This window comes from Trematomus bernacchii, unplaced genomic scaffold (assembly GCF_902827165.1).
Source record: "Trematomus bernacchii unplaced genomic scaffold, fTreBer1.1, whole genome shotgun sequence".
Lineage (NCBI taxonomy): Eukaryota > Metazoa > Chordata > Actinopteri > Perciformes > Nototheniidae > Trematomus > Trematomus bernacchii.
Window position 1 is genome coordinate 7,397,715 of NW_022987869.1, and position 25,990 is coordinate 7,423,704.

At 42.0% G+C, this 25,990-nt stretch overlaps 1 protein-coding gene across 2 annotated transcripts; it reads right to left on the minus strand.

Moving 5' to 3' along the window:
* Window positions 1-707: 707 nt before the first annotated feature.
* LOC117469349 (collagen alpha-2(V) chain-like) lies at window positions 708-24,777 on the minus strand. 2 transcript variants are annotated; one of them, XM_034113782.1, is made up of 55 exons: window positions 24,548-24,777; window positions 15,302-15,520; window positions 15,001-15,225; window positions 14,616-14,632; window positions 14,487-14,519; window positions 14,318-14,350; window positions 13,877-13,930; window positions 13,590-13,682; window positions 13,329-13,403; window positions 13,175-13,219; window positions 13,012-13,065; window positions 12,831-12,884; window positions 12,689-12,742; window positions 12,286-12,339; window positions 12,112-12,165; window positions 11,888-11,932; window positions 11,743-11,796; window positions 11,613-11,657; window positions 11,317-11,370; window positions 10,910-11,008; window positions 10,655-10,699; window positions 10,435-10,533; window positions 10,284-10,337; window positions 10,095-10,202; window positions 9,931-9,984; window positions 9,750-9,848; window positions 9,356-9,409; window positions 9,154-9,252; window positions 9,008-9,061; window positions 8,878-8,931; window positions 8,745-8,798; window positions 8,599-8,652; window positions 8,403-8,447; window positions 8,223-8,321; window positions 8,036-8,143; window positions 7,807-7,860; window positions 7,620-7,673; window positions 6,704-6,757; window positions 6,552-6,605; window positions 6,352-6,459; window positions 6,219-6,272; window positions 6,024-6,077; window positions 5,688-5,849; window positions 5,483-5,590; window positions 5,148-5,255; window positions 4,788-4,841; window positions 4,405-4,512; window positions 4,048-4,101; window positions 3,839-3,946; window positions 3,498-3,551; window positions 3,304-3,411; window positions 2,661-3,018; window positions 2,117-2,304; window positions 1,768-2,010; window positions 708-1,259 (listed from the first exon to the last, which is right to left on the minus strand). In XM_034113782.1, the coding sequence occupies exons 1-55, from the start codon at window positions 24,639-24,641 to the stop codon at window positions 1,113-1,115; spliced, it is 4,767 nt and encodes a 1,588-aa protein (XP_033969673.1). In that variant the 5' UTR covers window positions 24,642-24,777; the 3' UTR covers window positions 708-1,112. The 2 variants fall into 2 exon arrangements, with proteins under 2 accessions (XP_033969673.1, XP_033969672.1); XM_034113781.1 differs by lacking the exon at window positions 24,548-24,777 and adding an exon at window positions 16,323-16,448.
* Between the last annotated feature and the right edge of the window lie 1,213 nt (window positions 24,778-25,990).

A 25,990-nucleotide genomic window follows, 5' to 3' on the forward strand; every position in this document is an offset into this window, starting at 1 on the left:
TTTGACTTTCATTCTTCCTGTAAGAACGCCTTCTCTCTCTTTGGCTCTTTTCCCTCCCTTCTCATTTCACCACACACCCATCTGCATTCAGCAAAGACACCTTTTTAAGCGCCTAGTGTGTTTATTTGTTTTAAATGAGGGTGGATGCAGATTAAATGTTATCAAAATGTCATGGGTTAGGGTCATAACTACAATTTGTTTGAATGTTTCATGAGACAAATGTACTAGTTTCCTTCTTGATGGTTGTTATTTCTCTCCTGGGATGGCCGATCACTGTAAAGAAAAGCTTTGTCGCCCTCTTGTGGTCAAAAGGTTATATTTCTGTCATTTCTGAGTTCATTTAAAGCGAAATGTTCTTCTTCTTTACGGGGAAACAAATGTTTATTCAACTTTTCTGGCTTTGGTTTTGCTGGGAATGTCTTCCAGTCATTCCAAATACATACATTTATTCCACATCCATAGTCAACAACAAACAAATCATTTGTAATTTACAGTCATATGTTGCATTTACAGTTGAAATGTTATAATGAAATATGAAGGTTTTCTGTTTAAAGTGTAATAGGTTCCTGCACAGAACTTAATAAATTAGGTTCAAACATGTTCTTCATTGTTTATACTATTAAAATTAATAACTACAGTCACTTCTTTATTAACTCTTTCCCTTTTCAGACCTCCGGTGTGCACTTACTGGAAAAAAGCCAAATTAATAAGGTTTGAACACTTTTATTTTTGCTATAAACACTTATGCATTCTGCTTTAAACATGTCTTTAATATTGTTGGCTTTTTTCTCCAGTTTATGCACAATTCAATAACATCTTGTTTTGTTTCATGTCAGCACCTTTAGACTTCACTTGTCCTCCCACATGCATTTCCCTGTAGTACTGGTGCTCTGTAGTACATGTATTAACAAGGTGAATAAATTACGTCAGCTTCCTGTCGGTCATAGAGTGAGTACACTGACCTTTAATGACTTTTGGGAAACGCAGCCATGTGTACAAGAAGCTACCCTTCATCGACGTGTTCGCTCACAGAAAGACAAGTCCTTATTCTTTCATCTTCTGGTGATGTTACTCCTCTAGAAAAAGCCTATTTCTGTCCATCTTGTGTTGTTTTATGAGAAACACACAGGGCCGATGTCCAGGCCGAACTCCTGATCAGGCTTTCCTATGTCCATGGGGGCCACGTCCACCACGGGCAGGCGGGCAGCAGTTAGAGTCCTGAACTCGATCACTGTCTTCCCCCACTGCCCGTTTGATTTCTGAGGGCAAAGAAAGACAGGTGATATCAGTGGAAGGCTTCTTGCAATCAGAATACATTGAATCTAGTCATTCTACGTTATTACAAGGCTTAGTTAAATACATTCTGATTGGTCGATTTGGATATTCAGCAGTCTTCTGTTTGTCAATAGACCATAAAAAAGTCTGTTTAATTCAACGTTAGCTGTTGCAAAAAGCTAGCTTTCTCCATTTGGGAAACACCACGGCGTGCTTTGTGAATATTCATTTTCATATCTGTGGGGAGCTTCAAACTTTGGATTCATGATGGCTGAACTGTTCCAAGAAGTGAAAAGAAAAGAGAACAAGAAAGCCTGAGAAGGAAAGAGGTTCAAAGAAGACAGGAAGTAAACACTAAGGGGAACACGGTATGGGCTCTGGCAGTGTGGTAAAGACAGAGTTGGACAGATGATCTCAATCCGTGCTGCCATCATTTCAGGCTTTCGCCGCATTTCTAATCGTATCCCGAGTAATGGCCGCTGGATGTCTCACCGAGCAGCCGTCCTCGGTGACGGTGTATCGGAGGCGGATGTTTCCCTGCGCTCTCAGCTCCTGGCCGTTGGAGCCTCGGAGGACCAGAGCTTTCTTCAGGTTGGTGGTCTTCTCGTCTTTGTACGCCACGCTGTTCCTGCAGTGGTAGGTGATGCTCTGGTGAGACTCTTTGGACAAAAGCTGCAGCAGCTTCAGCTGAACGGCCATGGCGTTGGGCTTCTCCTCGTTATTTCCGTAGCGGAACTGAAATCAGATGTACATTTGATGATTACAACCAGGGCAACTTAAGGTTTGTATAGTTGATAAGGGTTGGTAGGAAAGCAACAAAGCACATCTCTTAATGTCTTACTCTGGTCCCACTGATGTCAGCTCCAAACCAGACGGGTTTGTTGCTGCTGGGGCTGGATTTGGTCCACCAGGCTTTGCGGGGAATCTCAGCAGGGTTTGCAGAGATGCAGGTTTCCCCAGTTTCCATATTACAGAAGACCTTGATAGCATCCTTTGTGCTTCCTTGATTTGGATCAATCCAGTACTCACCTGTAGGACACACGGGGTCACAGATATAGGTTTTAGTACATATATGGCATCAATACAAGAAATAGAAATAGGCAGGACAAGATTGGAGAGTAAATCGATGTCATGCATGCGTTTATATTTAACACATAGTGAAGCAAACATACATGCTTTACTCAAAAAGATAAATATACTGTTATTTATATTTTTTGTTCAAATGTGTTGTCCTTAATCCTGATTGATTCTCTATTTAGGAAACAAAACTCACCCTGGGTGTCCATTCTGCAGCCCAGAGTGAATATTATGGGCGTAATGTTTTGTATAACACAACTACAGGTCAACACTGAAAATAAGATGTAAGCAGTAAACGGGACCCTCACCGCTGGGCTTCTGGGGGTAGCACTGCTTGATGTCCTGGCAGGTTTTGGCAGGGTTCCCCTCGCTGCCGTCAGGACGACGGAGGTTTTGCAGATGTCCGCTGAGGGTCTTCAGCGAGGCCTGGACCCCGGTGTCTGAGCGCAGGAGGGCTGACTTCTTATTGGGGAGGGCTTCGTCTCTATTGATCTCTGGGAGGAGAGGGGCAAAGGCAGCCACGTCGTCCTCCACGAATTCCAGAGCTTCTGGAACACCACCCTTCCCGTCGTAGTCGTAGTGAGCAGCGAAGAGGTTTTCCATAGCTGAGGTGGGGGGACCTGGTGGTCCTGGGAGGCCAGAAGGTCCACTGTCACCAGGAGGACCCTGACAGAGAAATGATAAATATGAAGTTAAGATATGAAGTCAATTGCACTGTCCGCTGTCTTTACTGTTGTAACCTATTGCTGTTTTATCACATTTACCTATTATGATCTTACATGTTGCAAGTTTTTTATATTCTTTATTATTTTGGGACATGTTGGAAAAATGTTATATCTCAAAACACTCCAATAAATGTTCATCTTTGACTAATATCATACCGTTATACTCACTGTACCTCTGTAAAGATAATACCAATAGGCTGATATATGGAATATGAAAATGTGTCACCTGGGCCCCGAGTTCTCCACTGGAGCCTCTGCTTCCAGGAGCCCCCATTGGTCCAGGCTGTCCGATGTTTCCTTCTTTTCCTGGAGGCCCTGACACTCCTGGAGGCCCCTAGAGAGAGAATTGAACACTTTAAAATAAGACCTGCACTTGCTCTCGATTGCAAATGTAACTGCATGGTGCCATTAAACACCCACCCTGGGCCCCGCGGGTCCAACAACACCCCTTGATCCAGGCTCCCCTGTAGCGCCCTGAAACAAAAAAGTGAAATGTAATCAACTGAAATCTTTACACACACATCATCACAGGTGAAATGGATGATGATGATGATGACGTGTATAGACAGCGGCGTGTCTTATACACACAAGCTAACATGTTGGCTAGAACATTCTCTTGGTGTTCAGATAAGGTTAAGGTGAACCTCTTCAGAGCTTACTGCACTCCTCTCTATACTGCCCCCTTGTGGCTCAAGTTTCAGAAGGCGAGCCTCCAGAAGAACATGATCTGAGGTTGCCTTCATGATAAACATGTTGCTTACAGTTGTTCCTGGCAAACCATCGAGCCCGGTGAAGCCTCTGTGTCCTTTCTGTCCCCTCTCTCCATGTTGTCCGGTAACTCCTTGCTCCCCCTGTGGTCCTTGAGGGCCCTTCACCCAGACACATGATCACAATTGTCAATAGAAGGTTTAACACAGGGTTTAGATAGTTCAATTGATGTTTTCTTGGGAGATTCTCATTTCTTGCTTACCACTTTTCCCCGTATTCCAGCTGCTCCTTGGGATCCAGGGGGTCCTCTGCCACCCTGAGCTCAAAACAAACAAACCAACATGACGGAGCGATCGGAACACCAGAGCTTTTTATATGTATTTTAGACACGTAGCATTGGGGTTGCATCCTGTCAGAGTTTCACTGCACCCTATTTGTAAGATAAGGATATGTATAGAAAAACTAATGAATCAGTCAAATGTTTAACAGTATGCGTTTTATTAACATGTTTTAAAATATTGTGGTTGTTATCAGTACGTGTATATGCAACACCCCTACTTAGAATCTAATATACCACATATTAGATTCTAAGTAGTTCACTTGTGTTTTTGAAACTCACGTTGTCGCCTCTTTGTCCAGGACCGCCCGTCATTCCCACAGGACCCTCGGTTCCTGGAGACCCACCAACTCCTGCCAGACCCTCTTGACCAGGATTACCCCGATCTCCCTGCACACACACACACACACACACACACACACACACACACACACACACACACACACACACACACACACACACACACACACACACACACACACACACACACACACACACACACACACACACACACACACACACACACACACACACACACACACACACACACACACACACACACACACACACACACACACACACACACACACGTGGTTAGTACACACAGCTGTATGGTACCATACGCTCCTCAGGTCCAACGACACAGACACTGAATGTCATCTTACCCTCTCCCCTAAAAGACCGTCCTTCCCTGGAGACCCCTCTGCTCCTGAGATACCCTAAAGAACAGATAAGGACATGATAAACTCTCTGGAACATTTCAAGTGAAGTTTTCATTTAGTTTAGCTATTATCAAAATATTCAGTTTTGTCACTATTATTTGCTGGTTTTGGTTGCTGTCATATTAAGAGCATATATCCTGTAAAATATATATGTTAGTCATTTGCTTACGTTATTAACAATCTGATATGTGTTACAGTTATTGAGATTCTTTGGCTTGGATTTCTGGAGAAATATAAATACCAAATAATCAAAAGGTGCTAAAATTGAGAAACTTTCAAAAGAGGACAGATGGATTGACCAACCTCGGGGCCAGCGTCTCCTCGCGCCCCGTTGGCTCCTGGCAAACCGACTCCACCTGCGGGCCCCTTGCCGCCCTGAACTCCAGAAGCTCCAGCTTTTCCAGGTGGACCCTGAGCAGAAAATAAGAATTAGTCAAAATCACCAAGAGCACTAGACTCTACAGTATTTCATTCATCTTGATCTCCTTGTCCTGCACTTGAACTCACACCATTGTATCACTGCATTATCTTGCATATTACAATAAAGCCATCGAATCTCAAATTGGAACATTTCATCGACACATTTCAAAGCCAGACATACTTTATTTGTGTAAAACTCTGTCAGAAGCAACACTTACAGCAGGACCGGGGAGTCCCAGCATGCCCGCCTCTCCTCTCAGTCCGGGCTGACCCACAATGCCTCGCTGTCCTGAGGCCCCAGCAGGTCCTGGAGGCCCATCCGGCCCCTGAGAGATAATCATAAGAACAGACAAGCAGTTGAAACACCTCAGGGTTTATTTCTGTACAGCGCAGCCTGAACTATGAGCTGAACGATCCTCTCACCCCAGGGCCGTCCTCTCCGGAGTCTGCCTTCTCTCCTGCGCTGCCGGGGGCCCCTGTAGTCCCCCTCTCCCCTTGACGCCCTTGAGCTCCGTTATCCCCGATGATCCCAGAAGGACCCTGCTTTCCTGTGGCGCCTATAGGCCCGTCTGCCCCGACAGCACCCTGAAACACACGTGTCCTTTGCTCAATGCACATTTTGATTTAAAGGCCCTTTGCTTTTAGTTTGAATGTATTCATTCTTTCTACATCTGTCATTTATAATACTGGCAGCATGATTTAACACACATATTGATTTGAAGTGATAATTGTTTATATCCTTATAACTTATTAACTCACAGCAGAGCCAGCTGTTCCAATTCCTCCGGCTAGTCCAGGAAAACCAGGAGAGCCCTGCGGGGAGAAAACACTTGAAATAAGATCTACTTCAATGATCATAACAGAATGGTGGCACATCGAAACATTCTCTGAAGCAAAGACATCATGAAGGTGTTGTTCCACTGAAGGGATGAACACAAGGAGAGGCTCACTTACAGTTTGACCTTGCGTCCCTCGGCCACCTTTCAGTCCAGTCACACCGACAGGTCCCTGAAACACGAGGAGCAGTGTGAAGGGAGTGGTTCAATCGTTCACTTTTCTTTTTTTTTACACAGGTAAATGTTCGTACCTGTCCTCCAGATTTCCCAGCCATCCCCTGTGGTCCAGGTGAACCTCCCTCTCCATTCAGACCAGGCTCTCCTGTCTCACCTTTGACCCCTGGCTGACCATCTACGCCCTGGGACAGAAACAGGAAATGGATCTTTATGGGTTTCTTTTTGTTTACGGGTGTATTTTGGAGGAAACTGCCCTCTTTCAGCGGCCACTTACGGAAGTACCGGGGAAGCCAACAGCACCGGTTGGACCAAGATCACCAGTAGAACCCTGTTCGTATAACAACACACACATATTGTCAAGAAGAAGAAAAAACACACACCTTTCAAGAAATGTTTGATCGATTTATAAAAAAGTGTTCCACTGACAGGGATTCCTCTGGTGCCTCTGCGTCCCCCGGGTCCTGGGGGGCCGGTCTCACCCTGACATTAAAGAAATATACATTTAGTGACATTTTAAAAGTTATTAAAACCTGAGGATAATTTTCCTACATTTTTGACAGATTGGAGCTTTTAAGGAGATAGCTTTAAGTTCATATTCAGCCCACACACATGTAGCTGTGTAGATTAGCCTGATAGCCGATGCATGGATGCTCACAGAACTGGCATTTCATTTAAATACTAGTTTGACTTTTTACCCTCATACTGATTTGATTCCTAATCAGTTCTTTACAAACTATGAGTTCTAAAGGGGAAAATACAAACTATGAGTTCTAAAGGGGAAAATACAAACTATGAGTTCTAAAGGGGAAAATACAAACTATGAGTTCTAAAGAGGAAAATACAAACTATGAGTTCTAAAGGGGAAAATACAAACTATGAGTTCTAAAGGGGAAAATACAAACTATGAGTTCTAAAGGGGAAAATACAAACTATGAGTTCTAAAGGGGAAAATACAAACTATGAGTTCTAAAGGGGAAAATACAAACTATGAGTTCTAAAGGGGAAAATACAAACTATGAGTTCTAAAGGGGAAAATACAAACTATGAGTTCTAAAGAGGAAAATACAAACTATGAGTTCTAAAGAGGAAAATACAAACTATGAGTTCTAAAGGGGAAAATACAAACTATGAGTTCTAAAGGGGAAAATACAAACTATGAGTTCTAAAGAGGAAAATACAAACTATGAGTTCTAAAGGGGAAAATACAAACTATGAGTTCTAAAGGGGAAAATACAAACTATGAACAATATTTTCTATTTACTTTTGGGATTTTGTAGTTTATTTTTAACACAATGAAATCTTTGAGTTTAAATAATGTGAGAATGTAGGATTTGGAGCTCACCTTCTCTCCGTTGGGTCCGCCGGAACCAGGAGGTCCAACAGGACCAGGAAGCCCCTTTTGATCAAATGAAAACATACATTTACCATGGCACATTACCCAAACTATAACTCAACTGATGATGGTGCATGGTCTGATGTTCATAGTTTCATCAGGTTCAATATTTGGCCACAAAGTACTGGCTTCTCACCCGTCCACCGTCAGCTCCGGCTTTACCTTCCAGTCCTGCCTCTCCATTAGAGCCCTGTAAGGAGAGCCTCATCAGTGCCTCAGATTCAAAATGCTTTTAGGAGACGCTTCCTCTCCTTAGTCCCACATTTCCCAAACAACATTCGACCACCCCACCAAGAACTTGCTCGGACTCAGAGACAGAGACATTAGAAGCAGATATGTGTACTCCACTTCAGTAGTCGACTTACTGCATCTCCTTTTGGGCCTGAAGGTCCATTTAAGCCTCTCTCTCCGGGCATGCCCTGAAGTCCTGGTCCTCCTGCCTCTCCAACAGCACCCTTTGAACCAATGCTACCCTGAAATGTGACACTTATTATAAACACCATTCACAAACACAGAACATATAGATGTAGAGTTTCAGTCCATGGTTTTCACCTTTGGCCCATCTGATCCCGGTCCACCTGGACCTCCTTTGGGTCCGTTCAGCCCGTTGGGCCCGACTTCACCTCTCCCTCCTGGAGCGCCTCTTTCTCCCTGCATGGGCAAACAGGGGATTACAGTATGCAACACTTGTTTGACTCAACCTGTAATCAGTGAGAGCAGAAAGGGACTTACCCTTGCACCTGTAGGTCCACTAGCACCAACCTCTCCAGCCATACCCTGGAACAAACACGAAATGTTTAGAGTGATACGGAAAGGAGAACTACATATATGTTTACAGAGGACACATCAATGTTGATCAGATCATTTTCGGGGTCAATGAGAAAGATTTGAAAAGTTAGCACAAAAAAGCTGTTTAGTTGTGTCATACCTCAGCGCCTGGTTTCCCAGACTCTCCAGGTGATCCTGGCCCTCCAGGCAAACCCTACAAAACACCCAACCAAATCATTATGTAATGAATCATAAGAAACAGTTACAAACTCAAAAAGACATGTGTTTGTTGGGAATGCAGTGTACCTGGAAACCGTGCAGTCCCTGTGAGCCATGCTCTCCTCTCGTTCCTGCGACACCCTGGAGAAAAGCAAGAGTGATGTCAAATAAGTCAAACGTCATGTTATCAAATCACTGATGACTGATGTTAGACGCTTACAGCAGGGCCAGCTGGACCCGCAGCGCCTTCCTCTCCGTCTTTTCCATTCACCCCCTAGAAGAAAGATGATCATTAGTACATTTGTTCTGATTTAATTGAAATGGTATTATATGAAGTGAAGATAACTTGCCCTTTGACCTGGAGCCCCGGCGCTGCCAGCCTCGCCAATCTTTCCAGCATCACCCTAAAATCAGGAATAACAGAAGTCAGAAACCGCCTCATCAACATATCGGATTACATACAGTATATTAAAGTGGAGCATAAACCAACACTGACAGCAAAGCCTTTGGGTCCGGGCAGGCCCATTGGTCCAGATCCACCTCGGTTTCCAACAGAACCAGCTGGGCCCGGTTTACCATCATCTCCTGCTAAGCCCTGGGGAAAACAGAAGACATGTTAGTACTTGGCATAGTTTCGGTCATTGGTTCGGTTTGTAGTGAATCTTTAATATGTGATTAAAATAAAAACACTTGCGTACCATTGGTCCTTGTTTTCCCTCTGGACCCTGGGCGCCAATAAGTCCTGTGAGACCCTGTGAAATCAGACACACAGTTACAGATGAACCTAAAGAAACTCTTGAAATGCAGCATTCTCAGAAATACATTTTCTATAAATGCACAGTAATATCTAGACTGAGAACAGGATTCCTGGGATTCATTATTACATGTTATGTACATTCATTTTGCGGTTTAAGATCCGTTTTCTCCATTTTCGAAATATACATTTTAGGGGACAAAAACGTAAGAAAAAAACCCATTTGAGACCGACACACCTAGCAGTCGCTTCCTGTTCACTGTAGCAAGGTGAAAAGTAAAACTGCTCAAGGCCAGCAAACACAAGAGAAATACAATAACTAAATATTTCTGCTTTACCCGAGCTCCTGTTAAACCTGGCTCTCCATTACGTCCGACATCTCCATCTAACCCTTTGGCTCCGAGCGACCCTGACAGTCCTCTCTCGCCCGTTGCTCCCTGTTTGGTTGAAATTCATGGTTATTAAATAGTAGAAGTAAATCCGGCCATTATTTGCATTTTGATCTCAAATAAAACTCACCTTTTGGCCAGGTAAACCATCTGACCCTGGGAAACCTCGACTTCCTGGAGTTCCCTAGAACAAATAGTTTCAAGATTGAACCTTCAAATATATTTCACACCTTGAGATCATGAAACTTGATCTTAAAAAAAAAAGATCTCGAAATAAAGTAAAGGTTAACTCACTGCTTCTCCTGTAGGTCCGATAGGCCCGAGGTCTCCAGCGTCACCTCGGGATCCACGCTTTCCTTCATCTCCCGTCGGGCCGATTGGACCTGGAATACCATGGTAACCCTAACCCAGAAAATCAATAATCAGTCAGTACCATCAACTGTTATGCTCTTTTTAAGGTCGGTATAGTGTCTTTCAGGTTACCCTTTCTCCCTTGGCTCCATAGTCTCCTTTGAATCCCGGAAGTCCACCTTCGCCCTTTAAAAGAGGATCAGAAAACATTCAGACTCCCTGTGTGTTTACTTTACAAAGTTACAAACAGACATGGATATGGAGAAGAAGACTAGCAAGATACCAATTGGCCCTTTGGTCCTTCTGCTCCTGTCGTTCCCTGGGGGCCGGGGGGGCCAGGCTGCCCATTCAGCCCTGCTGGACCCTGCACACCTCCCAGACCCTGAGGGGGAGAAGCATCAGATACAGATGTAATGAAGAAACAACAGATTCACAGACTGCCCTCATTGGCTGAAGTTGGTATCTAGTGTTTCAAATGGCCCCTCTAGAACTTGTGCACTTACTGCTTGGCCGCGGCTACCTTCACCTCCATCAGTTCCTGCGGCACCCTGTAAAACAAGAACTCATAATGAATGACGTCATCATTCGGGTTTTAAGGGGAGACACACGGGTTGTTATTCTTTGACTTGTAGATATCACCATGACACTTCTCCAGTACTTCATGTATAAGACAATTATTCTTAGACTATGTTTTCTAAATTGTCTTGATAAAATGTGTAAATGAGTCTTGGTCATTTGGTTAAAGCCCGGTTACACACCTGTTCTCCTGAAGGCCCGGTAGGTCCGACGTGGCCGGATTCCCCTCTGGGACCCTGCTGCCCCGAAGTTCCTCTGACGCCCGTCGGCCCTGCTTCGCCCTGCAGCAATAGACAGATTCAGATCAAATTGATGAACCGTTTAAATGAAATTCAAAGGTCGAACGTGATAAAACAGAACACTCATTCTGTACTTCTTATACTGTCAAGTGCAGCAGCCGCTTATCAGCAGATCCTTTGAACAGAATTGATGGTAAATGTGTGTTTAATATATAACAGTGAGTCCAATTCTGCCAATATCTACTAAACGGTGTAATATTTTCCAATAAGCCAAAACAATTTCAAATACAAATGGATTTATCTAATAGAAAACTTTCCAAATCCTAAAAGACAATATTTGACAATCTTACCTTCATTCCTGGATTCCCGGGAAATCCTAGAACACCAACGATACCCAGTGGACCCTGTATTAATAGAACATGTTATTAAATATTCAAAACCGAGTTGTGAGATAAATCAGCTTGGTTTGTTCACAGTCTTCGCATTATCTTGCTTTATTAGAACTAACAAAGCATTAAAGTTGCTTCAGTGCGGGACAATTGTAAAGAACCTTTTTTTTTTTTTTCTGGCAGAGACAGCGCCACTAACTTTGTTACACAAATATTAGGCTTTACAAAACATTTATACCGTAGATATAACTGCTTACCAGAGGACCAGGTTTGCCAACATGGCCGGCGGCACCACGTTTTCCCTAAAAGAGAAAGAAAATGTCTCACCCTTGCAAAACACATTTTTGCTAATTTCCCCCAAAAATCCAGATGCTGTGCTTTTCTTACCAGAGGTCCAGACGGGCCGGCCCGGCCTCTCTCTCCCTGCAGGCCTGCTGGTCCCTGAAACAGAACAGTGGCTCAGCATCTGGATGACTTACACCTCACTCTGTATGCAATGCTCTGCTGAGGAGATGTCGTATGTGTTGCCTACCTGCAGGCCTGGAGCACCCATTCCACCAGGAGTGCCAGATTTACCCTGCGAAACACAAAGAAACACATATAAGAAAGGTTTGAAATGTGCAGGCTTTTATTTGATATTATAAAAGGTGTTTTCAAACCAGTAGTGCAGCAAAATGTAATACATGTTCTTCATTTTTGTAATAGTCCACCTTGAGAACCACAATATTAGATAGGATCAAAATATCAGATTCACACCTTTGTTCCAACCACTCCAGTCTCGCCTTTTGACCCAAGAAGACCGAGGTGTCCCTGTTGGAGACAGGAATGAGTTCTGGATGTTTCTGACATGTAAGCAGGTCCAATGACAAAAGTGAACACTCATGGCTCGGTGATGAGGGAGGTAAAAGAGACACGGTCTGTGGACCTTACCTTCAGCCCTTTCAGTCCTGGATGACCTGGAAGTCCTGGGAACCCTCTCCCACCCTGCGTACACACACACACACACACACACACACACACACACACACACACACACACACACACACACACACACACACACACACACACACACACCACACACACACACACACACACACACACACACACACACACACACACACACACACACACACACACACACACACACACACACACACACACACACACACACACACACACACACACACACACACACACACACACACACACACACACACACACACACACACATTCAGTAAAGAAGTCTATACATCTCCCCTGTTTTGATCGAGGCTTGATTCTGAATGATATTATAATGCATGCATTTAGTCAGAATTGAGGGAGACTGGGTTACCACGGATCCTGGATATCCTGGTTCTCCTGTAGCACCTGAAGGTCCACCTTCACCCTAAAAAAAGCGGGAATAGTTCTTAAAAAACGGACTATTATGAAGAGTATATTCTTGATTGAAGAGGATGCATGTAGGTTCCACTCACATCAGGTCCAGATTTCCCCAGAGGCCCGTCTTGTCCTCGCTGACCCAGCTCACCCTGTGAACACACACATAAGTTGATTTAGATGTATCATTGCTGGTCAGAAACACGTTTGAAATGGCTCCTCATAGACACTGTGCATATGAGCATCACATAGAAGATATCATGTAGGTAATGGCCCTACCATCGGTCCTGGATCTCCACCATCTCCTGGCATTCCCTGACCTCCAGTTGGGCCCTGAACAGAGGAGGTGATACAAGTCACTTCAAATGTCCCGACATCATTTCTTATTATTATAATAATAATATAGAAAATGTAATTTAAGCGCCAAGAAGCCAGAACGTACTAGGTGTCCAGGCATCCCAGAAGGTCCTCGAGGTCCGGCTTCTCCCTGAAATGGCAACGTTTGACTAACTGTGGTTGAAATGCTACATCATAGCATACTTTGTAACTGTACACATGTGTAAAATACATCTCCTTCACAACTGTGCGCCACTCACCCTTGATCCTGATACCATCCCAGCGTGACTTGACTTCTCTCCGAAACCTGAAGCCATCTGTGACAATAGGTTGCCCTTCAGAGAACACAGTGAAAGGCAGAATGTTTAGAAGACGACTTTGATGTATTTTTCCACCCAGAAAAGTGATTTAAATTCAATGTGATCAAAGAAATGATCACACCATACAGCACATGTAAACCAATGTAGAAGACACTTGTTCTTTTTCTATGAAACATGCACATTCATTAATAAGAAACTCACCCCAGGGTGGGAGGTCTGGCCTGGGGGTCCGGACCCTCCTGGATTTCCTGGCACACCGGGCTCTCCATCAAATCCTTGCGGCCCTTCAAATCCCTGCAGGGTGAAACATCATTAATGAAGCAACATGATGTTCTTAAAGTCACATCTGACAGCCATACGGGATGCGTTGTTTTGTTGTACAGTCATTCATGCGGACATTTACATACTGATATTTGTCTGTTTAAAAAGCATTAAAGGAGCTATGTGAAAGGGCACTGTACGCTATACACGTGTCCATTCAGACTTACTTTTCTGCCTTTAAAGCCTCTGAGTCCAGTTCGTCCGTGACTTCCTGGAGGACCCTGAACACAACAGAGAGATACAAATATTTAACACTTGATTTATAAACCATAAAAGCCATAAAATGTAAACGTTACAGTGTTGATAACTACCATTCATCTATTGACTGAAAAGTGTATATATATATATAAGTTTGTTCCTTTTTTCTGGCCTTCCTAGAAAGCAGGTAAACGAACCCTCGTGTAGTCGTTGAACTATAACATCATTCAGTTTGTCCAATCATAAGCACTATAATGACACTCTGGTGCCCTCTAGTGTCGCAATGAGTGTATGGCTATTTTTGTATCAATCAATTCCAATACATGTATATAACCCTACACATTATAAATATATGATACAGTTATATAAACTGTATGGTTTAGTGGAGAGTAAAAGCAGGAAAAACCCACCGAGGGTCCTGAAGGTCCAGGAAGCCCTACCACCTGTTAGTAAAAAAACATAAGAAAATGTTAACAGCAACACACAAAAATAAAACCTTATTTTATCTGAAAAAAGCTTTTATATGTAATAAAAAAACACTTCATGAGGAACTTTTTCAAATTGCATGTAGTGACTTACATATGGGATATCACCTGGTTCTCCTTTTTGTCCCTATAAAGAAATCATTAACATCATTTAATCTTATGAACTGCAATATCTATTTTAATATATTTGCATTAATCATTTTTAGAATGAATGATGACTTACCTTGTAGCCCATCAGTTCTAGGGGCAAAACATACAAAGAGAAAGTTAATTGAATGTAAATTTCAACCTAATCTTAACAGTCTCAATTATTTATGCAATGGAATCATGGTCTCCGGCTTTTAACTACTGCAATCATTATTTGGAATAAAGTTATGTCACACCCCGTTAGAATCTGGTTTTTCCTGACCTTTATGAGCATTACACAAAAAATGTGTAAGGCTAATTATAATAAACTGAACTTGTACATCCCTTGTAAGGAGAATCATTTGCACATTGCACAACATTATAAACAGATATTATGTATTGTATATCTTATTGTAAATGCCCTGACTATTGTGACTACCCTTATGCAAAACTAAGAACAAAGTGTTTCTGCCTCAGCTCACCTATCCTCCGGCCGGCACTGGCGAAGTTTTCACACAGGGGGCAGCACTCCCCCTCAGGCGTGACCACCTTCTCACAGTTGGTGAGCAGCTCACACTGCACCTCGTCGCAGATGGCCACCCCGTTGTCACAAACACACACGCGACAAGGCGCTGGTTTCCAGATCTCGTTGTGCCTGTAGACGTCCTCTTCGAACGTGCAGCTATCTCCTTCCTTCTCATCTGCAACTGAAGAGAAGACAGATGATTTGGGAAGGAGCACTGACTAATCCCTCAATATCATGACAGCATGACATCTGTTTACCTGTTGAGGGGTCCGCACTTGGAGATGAGGCCGACGTTGCAGACACACACACGGGGCAACACTCGCCCTCGAGGGTCATAGCTTTGTGACAGTCGCTGAGGTCCTCACACACCACGGCTTCACACACAGCGGTCCCCATGTCGCACACACAGATCCGACACGGCTCCGGGTTCCACATGTCATTGTGGGCGTAGACTTTTCCATATTCTGTGCAGGTATCTTTAGGAATCAAAAACATGTATTAATTAAGTGTCTGCTGGGATGGTGTACAACTGACCAATGCACCTTCGAGACATTCAAAAGAAGTTCAACATTTGACTCTTTCTTGCTTTCTTGCCAAGAGTTAAGAAGTGTACTCATGTTTGTATGATACATATGAAGTCACCAGGAAGGCTGCAGGAGCTCAGATGACCTCCTGGCTGTTGCTTCATATTGAGCATACAGACCTTCAAATGGGTATTTCTTCATCTAATTCTTAACAAAAAAGTCTTGGAGCTTCATTTACAATATGTTGAACTGTTTTCTTTAGATCTTAAATTGTAACAGCACACCATAACATGCTTACTTTCATGCCAACCATTTTGAAAGGGTACAAATAGTTGTTTAAAGCCCCCTTATTTAAAGCATCTTACAACAAGCACAAAGACCAAAACGTGTGACAATCAAAAGAATCAAAAGTGCATTCAAAGTAAAACAACATGGCGAAGGAGGTGATCGTTTCCCAGAGGAATACACCTTATTTGGTAAATAAGTTCCTTGCTCAACTTCATTTTGTGTAGCAGTAATGCTCTTATGCTGCACATAAGTAGGTTGAGAAGGGATCTTATCGGTCAAAAAGTCAATGTATACCTTTCGCAAATTGCATTACAGTCAAAGGGAAACTCCAAAACAGAGTTGTAGTTTAAAAAAACCTAATTCAGGATGGAGTCTGAAGAGCAATGCTTCAGGCTGGGAGGCTGCTGAAGAGAGCAACCAGGATGCATCAGCAGAACATAGTTTGGCAGGCAGCTGTGCAGTTTACCAGTTCCAGTGTGTGCTGAGGCCGAGCACACGGGGCAGCACTCGCCCTCAGGGGTCTCTGTGGTGTCACAGTCACCTAGATCCTCACACACCAGCTCCTCGCAAAACACAGACCCCATTTCACATATACACACATGACACGGGTCTGGGTTCCAGATCTGATTGTTGGAGTAGACTCTGCCATCCTCTGTACAGGAATCTTTGTGAAAAAAAACAGCAACTGCCATCAGTAACATGTATGTAGTGGACTTTCTCCTTCCTCTTCAGCAAAACCCAACGGTAAAATCACACATCACTAAACGTGTCTCATGTGACTGTGAGTGAGGGCTTTAAAGGATTAGACGCAATACTCTAAACTTCAGATGCATTGCTAACTTTGCTTGTTGTGAGTTTGGGGCCATTGTTATGCTATTGAAGCATTGTGGGTATCTGTGAAGAAAACATGGTTGACACATTGGTTGAAATGTCCAGCCAAAGGTCATACAGTCGTCATGCATTGTTCTGACTAAAAGTGACAGCAGATAATAAGCAAGTCTTTTACATGAACAATGGGTTTAGCATGATTTCAGAACTTACAAATGTGTGCAAAAAACACTACCTACTTATATCCTCTTTGTTATTTAAACACCAAGAACTACATCAAGGAATGTAAGAAACAAATGCAACTTTTAATCATGAAGAAATTGGTGGACTTTTGGCTGAGAAGTGATGAAAGACAAGAAAGGAATCCCCAAATAAGAAGATGTCATTGTGATTTATCATCATTTTACAGTAAAAAGAAAAAAAACATCAACTCTTACTCAGATCATTTGAGAACATTTTAGTTTCTATTTTTAAAACCACATCAAATTCCACGTGAATACAACATGGAACATGCCGACCCACATTTATATCAAAATGGTTTTAAATATTTATGACCACGATAGAAGGATGTGGTGCTGCAGTGGAGCTCAAGGGGCAACACTCGCTCACTAGGACAGTGATTCAGCTCTTCACACACGGCCAACTCACACACACACATTAGCAGTTTCACACACACAGATCCAACATGGCTGTGGGCTTCATTTCTGAAAGTGGGAGTACAACTTCACATTTGCTTTGCAGGAATCTTCGTGAGAGACCAGCAATAAGTATGGCAGATGATTCATGTTCACATTGTGTACATCATTATGATGTTTAGTCATGTGCGCACATGTACCTAAACAAGAAAGACCTCACAAACCTAATGTTCTGAGCAAACGATCTGACAGAATCCAGTTACAGCTATTTGAAACTCCCAAAGAGAAACTCTTCTTGCTCTTTTATCACTATTATATACAGATGTGGAAGAGACTCAGATATTGTACTGTAAAAAGTAGAAGTACTAGAGTGTAGGAATACTCTGTTTAAAGTCCTGCATTCAAAATGTTACTCGAGTAAAAGTAGAAAAGTATTATCATCAAAATATACTTAAAGTACCAAAAGCACTCATTGTGCCGACTGGTCCGTTTCAGAACAATATATATGATATGTTTTATAATGATTGATCATTAAAGTGTTATCAAAGCTGGTAAAGGTGGAAATATACTGGTTAGCATGTGAATTGACTCCAGGTGTAACTAAAGTCTTATTCAGGTGTTGATCATAATGTTTTATATCATTAATCCATATCAACAAAGTCACTTTGTTAATGTAGCGGAGTAACAATACAATATTTAACTCTCAATATAGTGGAGTAAAAGTAAAATGTAGCATACAATGGAAATCAAAATTCGACTTACGTGCAGTACCTGAGTAAATGTACTTCTCGCCACTGATTATATATTTAAAGTCTAGTCCCAGTAATAGCTGGTCTATTTTAGCTCTGTCTAAACGCCTGCTTCAGTGGAGCTCATCCAGACTCCTACCGAGGTTTAAAGCAGAAACACTCAGGATTCCTGTGGCTTTGTAATTGCTCAAACCAGTAAATACAATGAGAGGAAAACTGCTTTTCTCAGCTTGACTTTTGGAGCTTGTGGTGAAGGAACAACCAGTGTCACCTTGCCCTGAACTGGACCACAAGACACAGGCTACAACATGTGGAGGCCTGCAGCATGGCACAGGTTGATAACACCAACTGTTTCCATCTAGAGCAGTGGTGGAATGTAACTACATTTACTCAAGTACAATTGTGAGGTACTTGTACTTCACTTGAGTATTTTCGCTACTTTAAACTCTTACTTTACTACATATTTTTATTTTTTACTCCGCTACATTCATTTAACAAAATTAGCTACTTTGCAAGTATGGATTTAATACACGGAATATAAGGTGCCACGAGAACGCAAACGGTTGTATCCGCTACTTTTCTTATTCGTATAGCCCGTTCGTTCACACGAGGCCGTAACGAAAACGCGGAAACGGACCCCGCAAACGATAACGGGTCCTAAGGTGGATAGATCTGCAAACGGACCGCTCTGGGGGGGCAAACGGCTCAGTGTGTACGCCCTATACGATCATTTTCTGATAACGATGAAATAGCCCCGCCTCTCCCCACCTCTGCTGCTCACTGCTGTAGCATGGTCAGTAGCTACTGACAGTAGCTACTGACCATGCTACAGATATTAGTGCAAAATCTACAGCTCCTCTACACAACCATCAGCAACAAGTGGACATGGAGAATTACATGAACTACATGTTGCTAAATCCACCGCGGGGCATAAACAGAAGGGCAACCATGACAACCATGCTCGGGGGTCTTCTTCGCTGCTTTTGCGGTATTTTGTGGCGGAAGTACAGCGCCCGGCATATGTACTACAGCGTCTCCAGCGCTTTCGAGCAGTCTCGTGTGAACAGAAGACATTTTTTATATCGTATTTGGTTCGTTTGCGTTTGTGTCTAAACGGGGTCTAAATCACCGAATGAATCACTAGCTTAAACTACCCAGCAGAAGAGCAAGTCATTTAAATAATCCCCACCCTTAACCGAGTGAATATTGACATTATTGCATTATTAATAACTATAAAACAAAAATGTAATATTTGTCAATCTGATATGGGCCATACTGGAAAATAAGTACTTTTTGTACTTGAAGTTATTTCGATGCTAATACTTGTGTACTTTTACTTGAGAACAATTTTGAATGCAGGACTTTTACTTATAACAGAGTATGTTTACAATGTAGTATTTGTACTGTTACTTTGCAGAAAGTATGTTTATAGGTCAGGTAAAGTTCAGAAGAAAAGAACATTGTTTTTATAAGTATGTAAACTACAATGACACGAGGCGGGACATTTGAACTGCCAGGTGTTTCCACTTGGCTGCTAATGAGCTCGTCTGAGCTGTAATGGAGCTGAACCTCTCCAAACTAATACAGCGTGTTCCAAAGAACACACTCCAACAAAAACTGATAAATAAATGTCACATGTTTTCACTTACTTTCTGTCAACACTTCAAAGATGAGAAGATTCAATTAAAGTTTATCTCCACTGCACGCACTGATTGAACGTGTAACTGCAGTCTGAACACTGACCAATCAGATCTCAGGAAAAACTGAGTGATCGTTTCTACAGGATCCGGACAGGGACAAAAGAGTTGCAAATAATAAAGAGCAGTATATATTTGTAATAGTTTTTATTTAAAGATAATATTTGTACACTTTTGCAATTGCCGTAAAAAATATATTGGTCTTCTTGGTAAAAAGGGATTTATTTTATTGAGGTTTGCAGATAAAATACTATATATATATGATAGTCATAACTATTTCTTTGAGCAATTTAAATGTGATGATTTGAAAGTGCTAACTGCCAATGCAGCTCTCTGTAATTGTAGTTTGCAAACTTCTTTTTTATGCTCTCATTCCATCACTGCAGTTTAGAATGACGTGAGGCCACATTGTGATGATACTTGAAATGAAAGCTACACTCTGTTGTCTTTTATAAGAAAATGATCATTGTGATTGTCCAAACCCCATAATGATGTGTTGCCCCAACTGAAAGGAAACTGAAGGTGTTGAGTATAAATGTTCCCTGTAGGAGGGAACGTGGACTAAAGCAAGGTCTTTGCCAATATTGCTAAAAATTACACATTAAAAAACATAGGGTGCTCTTGAAGGAAACATTGAGTATTTTATAGAAAATCCAGAGCAGTTATTAGCATGTTAGCATATGTTAGCAAAGTGTTCCCAATGAAGTCAACCTTAATCTCATCTTTTACGGTCTTGTATTGTTTCCCATTGTAAAATGAATCTCAACAATCTTAAAGAACAAAAATTCATCAGTGCAAACCGACCAAGAAATCATTGCGTTACCACAAACCACAGGCTACAGTATGTTAACTGTACTTTCCACCCTTGTCCAGCAGGTTGCACCCATTACTAAGCAATGCAATAACAATCTGATCACATATGAATTGATTCATTCATGACACAGGCATAAAATACATCAACTATACTGTAGTCCAATTAACTACAGTATATAACGTTAAAACATAATTATGCCCATCTCACCTCAAAGGGAAATTCCACTGATTATAGCAGTCAGTTTATAGGCATGCATAGTTCTACTCGTTTTATAAGTTGCCCTGAAAAGAAACCTTTTTTCCCCAAGCAACAAGTCAATTGCAAATCAATCACGTGCAAAAAGGATGTTTTCATTTCTCATGTACACCCTAATAATACATTGTTTTGATATGAAGTAAATTAGTTAAGTCAAACCTTTTTAAATACGAAGTTTGACATCAGGGGAAGGAATACAGTGTATTCATTTGTATGGAAACTAAAAATAGATAACAGACACTTTTGGGCAAATTGCCGCTGATTACCACTTTGACTAGACTGTGGTGGGATGTGACGGCTCCTGGCTGTAAATGTGTCCGTATGCAAGTGTGTAATCATCTTTGCACCAACAGCAATGTTTTCAACTGTAAACACAAAACAAGATGAGACCTATAGTTTGTATGTGTGCAGGCGAGGTAAGGTAGGTAGTGAAATGTGACTTTAATTGTTTGCGTAGGAATACAATTATATAGAAAAAAAGGAAAATGTAAAAAAAGTTCTAAAACATAAATGAAATGGCACCAGTTTCAGCGGACTCAACACACTTCCAAAGCGTTTAAGGAATTCTCTACAAAAAAAAAAATCCATATCAATCAGTAACTCAAACTCAAAATACACTTTTCTTATCACTATCATTTTTCCAACACATCCAGAAAAACTGACAGAAAGAGGTTTATAAGTCCTTGCTTGCACATTTTATTCTTGTTTTAAGAAATGTATTTATGGACGGTTTGTGTACATTGCTGGTTATGGGCCAACATCCTGATCCCTCTTCTGTGCAGCTGTTTTTTTTTTAAAGTCTAAACTTAAAAGAAGAGGGAAAAAAGGGGAATATGGCCACCTGCTACGAGCTCAGTGAGCATATTTTAATCCTGCCAGGGACGTCCTAAGTACTAATTATGTGGTGGAGCCTCTCCCCGCGAGAGACGCAGCTTTTCAAAAGCTGGAGTTATTTCAGGGAAACCACAGCGGCTGTATTATACGTTGGGTTTGAGTAGAACTTGTGGCTTTCACTATTTGGGAGAGCAGAGCGGTGCCACACCCGGAGGACCCTCCTGCAGAGCAGCATGCACCAGACAGCAGCTACAAAGTTGATGAGTTGGGGGTTTAAGTCTACAGAGGTCTTAAACGAAAAAATCCTTGTGCAAAAAAAAGGCGTTCATTTCATTGAGCTTTGCAGATCAAATATAACATTTCTGCTGATGCTTGAGAAAGACTTTGTAAAAGTGAGCGAAATCTATGTTTTTTAGCCGTGATTATAGTGTGGATATACAGCATGAGAGCAATTATGATGACTAAGTGTTGGTTTCTTCCCTAAGAGGAAACTCTCTGACATAGTGGTTTGCCTAAACCTCCTCAACTCAGGTTTATTATTAAACCGTATTCAGTCCACATAAACGCCACCTTAAGCCAGTGGCTCCAAAGCTGGGGGTTGGGACTCCTGAAGGGTTCACGTGATGAAGTAAAGGGGTCACAAGATATTTTGTGTCTTTAAGAGTTTTCAACCAAGGGAAGACAGTGACGCTCCTGTTTAAACCAACCAGGTTCAAATCAAGAATAAAAACTGTCACACACGTTGTTGCTTCAATATAAAACATCTCTAAATGTGGAATATGTGACCACCAGCAGACACACACACACACACACACACACACACACACACACACACACACACACACACACACACACACACACACACACACACACACACACACACACACACACACACACACACGTTCACACCCACTGGGCCAAGAACAGCACTCTAAAATGTTAAATACTCAGGAGACGTTTTAACATGCGTGCTGCCAGTATCATAAATCTCAGACTGTTTAACTATTTTCTCAGAACAACAACAACAACAACAGCTGATAAACCTGGCTGTAACACAACCAGAGCATCTGAATACAGCTACACTTGGTTTCTAAATTCCTTAAATGTGTATCGTGCTGAAGAGGAATCAGTATTAATGTCCCTTCCATTCCCATGGTGTTGCAAGGTGGGTAGGACCCCCACACCGAGTTGTAACATAAACAAAAAGTGGAAAAAAAGCTTTTTTCCTATTCCTCTGAAATGTTGGAAAACATTTCTCTTTCTAGAAGTATTCAAAATAAAACATTGCTGAATAAACGATTATGTTAAACCGGTTATACAGTATACATGTGACATGTAATGATAGCTGCATTTTCAGCCGCAACAAAAATCATATTTTAAACATATATAATATGGCTATCATATTAAAGGAATGGACCTGGATCCTCTCTCATTCCATCATAAATAATATTCTACTTTTTTCAAACTTCATGGTATGTTAAATAGTTTTATTGTAATTGTTCTCTATATATATATATTTCTTGCAGTACTCCCTGCTTCAAACACTAGGATAGTAGGCTTTGGTTAGCCTTATTCTAATTCGAGTTTTCGGATGCTAATTAACTTCCGAGAGCTTAATAGGTATCATTCATGTTTGTACTGTCAATATAAAGCCATTTATTGTAGCCTAACATAAAGAAAGGAAACAGCTAGCAAGTACCAAAGGGGCCTGATAACAGCCTGTAACTGTAATTAAACACAACAACTAAACTTTTGCAGCAGCTTTGGATCACCCTAAATCAGGGTTTGTCCTCCAGTGACACACCTGTCAGTCCTGAGCTGGAGAAAAGGCTGTAATTGCTCTGAAAGACCCCAAAAGAGCATATCTTTGAAGCATAAACTCAGATGTACAATTACTTTCAACTTTCTCAGCTTCAGCGGAGGTGAACTTGGATGGAAGTGAGCGAGGCATATTTCAGATGCAGCATCCTCTCACTCTGGGTGTGTCCTGTCTGCCTCTGGCTCGGAGTCTGACCAAAATGAGTGGCCTGCTTTTGTCCATCCCATCTGCAAGGCCACATCATTATAGCCGTGGTGCAGAGAACCCCATCATTCAGCCTCCACCTCGCACTGAAATAGCCCAGTGCTGCAGCCTGTAGGGGGGGGGAGATATTTCCGACCCAGGATCAACATCCACTGGGACATTTTATTCTAGATTTATAATTGTTTAAAGGTCATGATTTGGAGTTGATTTGCCTAGCAGTGTAAAGCCGATTCAGCCTCAGACTTTGATGCCACTTCGCCAAAGAGATGTCTTTCACTTTCTCCATTTATAATGAATTCCTGAAAGGTTAACAATATATTTTCCATCTTAATCATCAATACGTGTTTTCTTTAACAGGAAAGGGGTGTCTGATTAGGGTATTAAAAGACATTCTGGGTGTGATTTGGGGTGTTCAGTTTCTGAACCACAAGGCCAGTGTGGTCCGGTTTCTGGGAGGCAGAGCAGGCCATATGTTTAAAACTTCAACAGATGAGACAACTTCCCATCCCACTTCCTTAACTCTGAAAAATAAACCAAGAGCATGATGGGAAAGACAAACAGTACTGTCACTTGCATTAGAAAAACAGAGGTAAATGTTTTCACAGGGCTCGGTTAGACAATCATGAATCACTGAAGACAGCAAAGCAGGAGGAAATATATATCCGTTGACAAGTTAGACCAAAAGTAACTTTACCAGAGTGAATTTATGACCTTACACTTTTTATATTTGCATGGAAACAATGTTTATTGTCAGCACAAATGCAATTTCATGACCTTTTTGTTTGATTTTGCATCGTCCTGTCAGTAACTTACACATTGAGGAAAACACATTTCGGAGGAGGTGGCTGTCACTCACCGTTCTTGGTATCTTCTTGGCAGGTGACTGTGATCACCTGAGCCAAGGTGATGACCAGGCAGAGAGTAATCCCAGAGCGAAAATAGGGGCCCATGTCTGGATACCAGACATGCAGCGGTCCTCACACACAGCCGCTGCGACACACACGAGGAAGTCTGAGAGAAGAGAGAGAGTCCGACCCCGAGCTACAGCATCCAGACTGAGAAAATCCAAATATCCCTGAGTGGAGCGGCTCCTGGATGAGCGATTACTGCAAACTGAAACAAGCTCCCTCTTCACCCCCTCCTCTCACTCTCCTCCTCCTCCTCCTCCTCGTCCTCTATCATCATTTTTTCGTGCTTCATTTCAAGGCCAACCTCCTCGGGCTCTTACAAGTTGCCTTGAAAAGATGCGGCTAATTAAAGGCTGCATGAAATGTGTCCATGATGAAAAGAGATGGGCTGAATGATGATGCATCTAAAATACTTTTGGAATCTCACGTTGAGTCTTTGCAGTTTCGGCAACCTGCATTGTGGTTCAAAACGAATGATTTAAGGACTTTATTTTGCCAATTGACTTTGATTAAAGCTGTATTAATCAACATGTTACTCTTAAAAATGGAACAAATAAGTCATTTGTGCTTAGAATCTGCAGCATTTAGTCTGTTTGTTGCGTCCTTAATGACCCTTTTCATTCATCCCCCATGCCCCATGCATGTTTCATAGATCTTGCTTAAAAAAACAGAAGAACAATTCAGACAAACTTATGTGGGTAAAATTACACATTTATGCCATTTTGGTCATGACTTATATTCGAACATGATATAATTGAAGCTTAAGTCTCTGAAAAACAAAAACAAATGTTTGATGTAAAGCATGTGTTGTCTGTTTCCAGAAGAACCAAGGTAGAATACATGTATTTATACTGTATCAATAAATAAATAACCTTTTCCGTATGTGTTGCAATCTACCTGACATTTTTGCTGAACTAAATCTGTGCGCACCACTTTAAGCGGTTTACAATGTGCATGTAACATCCATCTGATGTGTTTTCCAGGGCACCGCTCTGCCAAGTCGGTGCTTCACGCAGACTGTCCGTCCCGGAGGTGGAGAACCAAGCAAACATGTTGGCTTATTTACCTTGGTAACCACTAGTGACCCGGACAAAGTATTTCTAAATTAGAGTTATCAAAGCCTTCCTAAAGTTGCATTTCTGTCAGTGTATGAGGAGGATTTCACTTGTTTACTTTGCCTCTGCTACAACTGAGTCAGGAAGTGTTTGAGGTGCTGTGAGAACAGACTGCTTTCCCATTAAAGAGTCACGGGGGACAGAAAGTGAGGCAGATGGGAAGACAGTTCCTCCGTCAGATGAGATGTACATCCAGTGGTTTATTCTTGTGGTGTGATGAAGTGGTGCTGAGAGGAGATTTCCTTTTGTCATTTTGGAGGGCAGCCCCTGAAATAG

What these genes read in the sequence shown, in the direction of transcription:
- LOC117469349 (XM_034113781.1), bottom strand. Translation starts at nt 16,440, where the DNA reads ATGGGGTCTGTGTTTTGCGAGGAGCTGGTGTGTGAGGATCTAGGTGAC. An exon ending in CCGGGAATCCAGGAATGAAG is followed by an intron (nt 11,009 to 11,316) that starts GTAAGATTGTCA and finishes CTATTGCTGCAG; the next exon opens with GGCGAAGCAGGGCCGACGGG. An exon ending in CTGGGAAACCAGGCGCTGAG is followed by an intron (nt 8,448 to 8,598) that starts GTATGACACAAC and finishes TGTTTGTTCCAG; the next exon opens with GGTATGGCTGGAGAGGTTGG.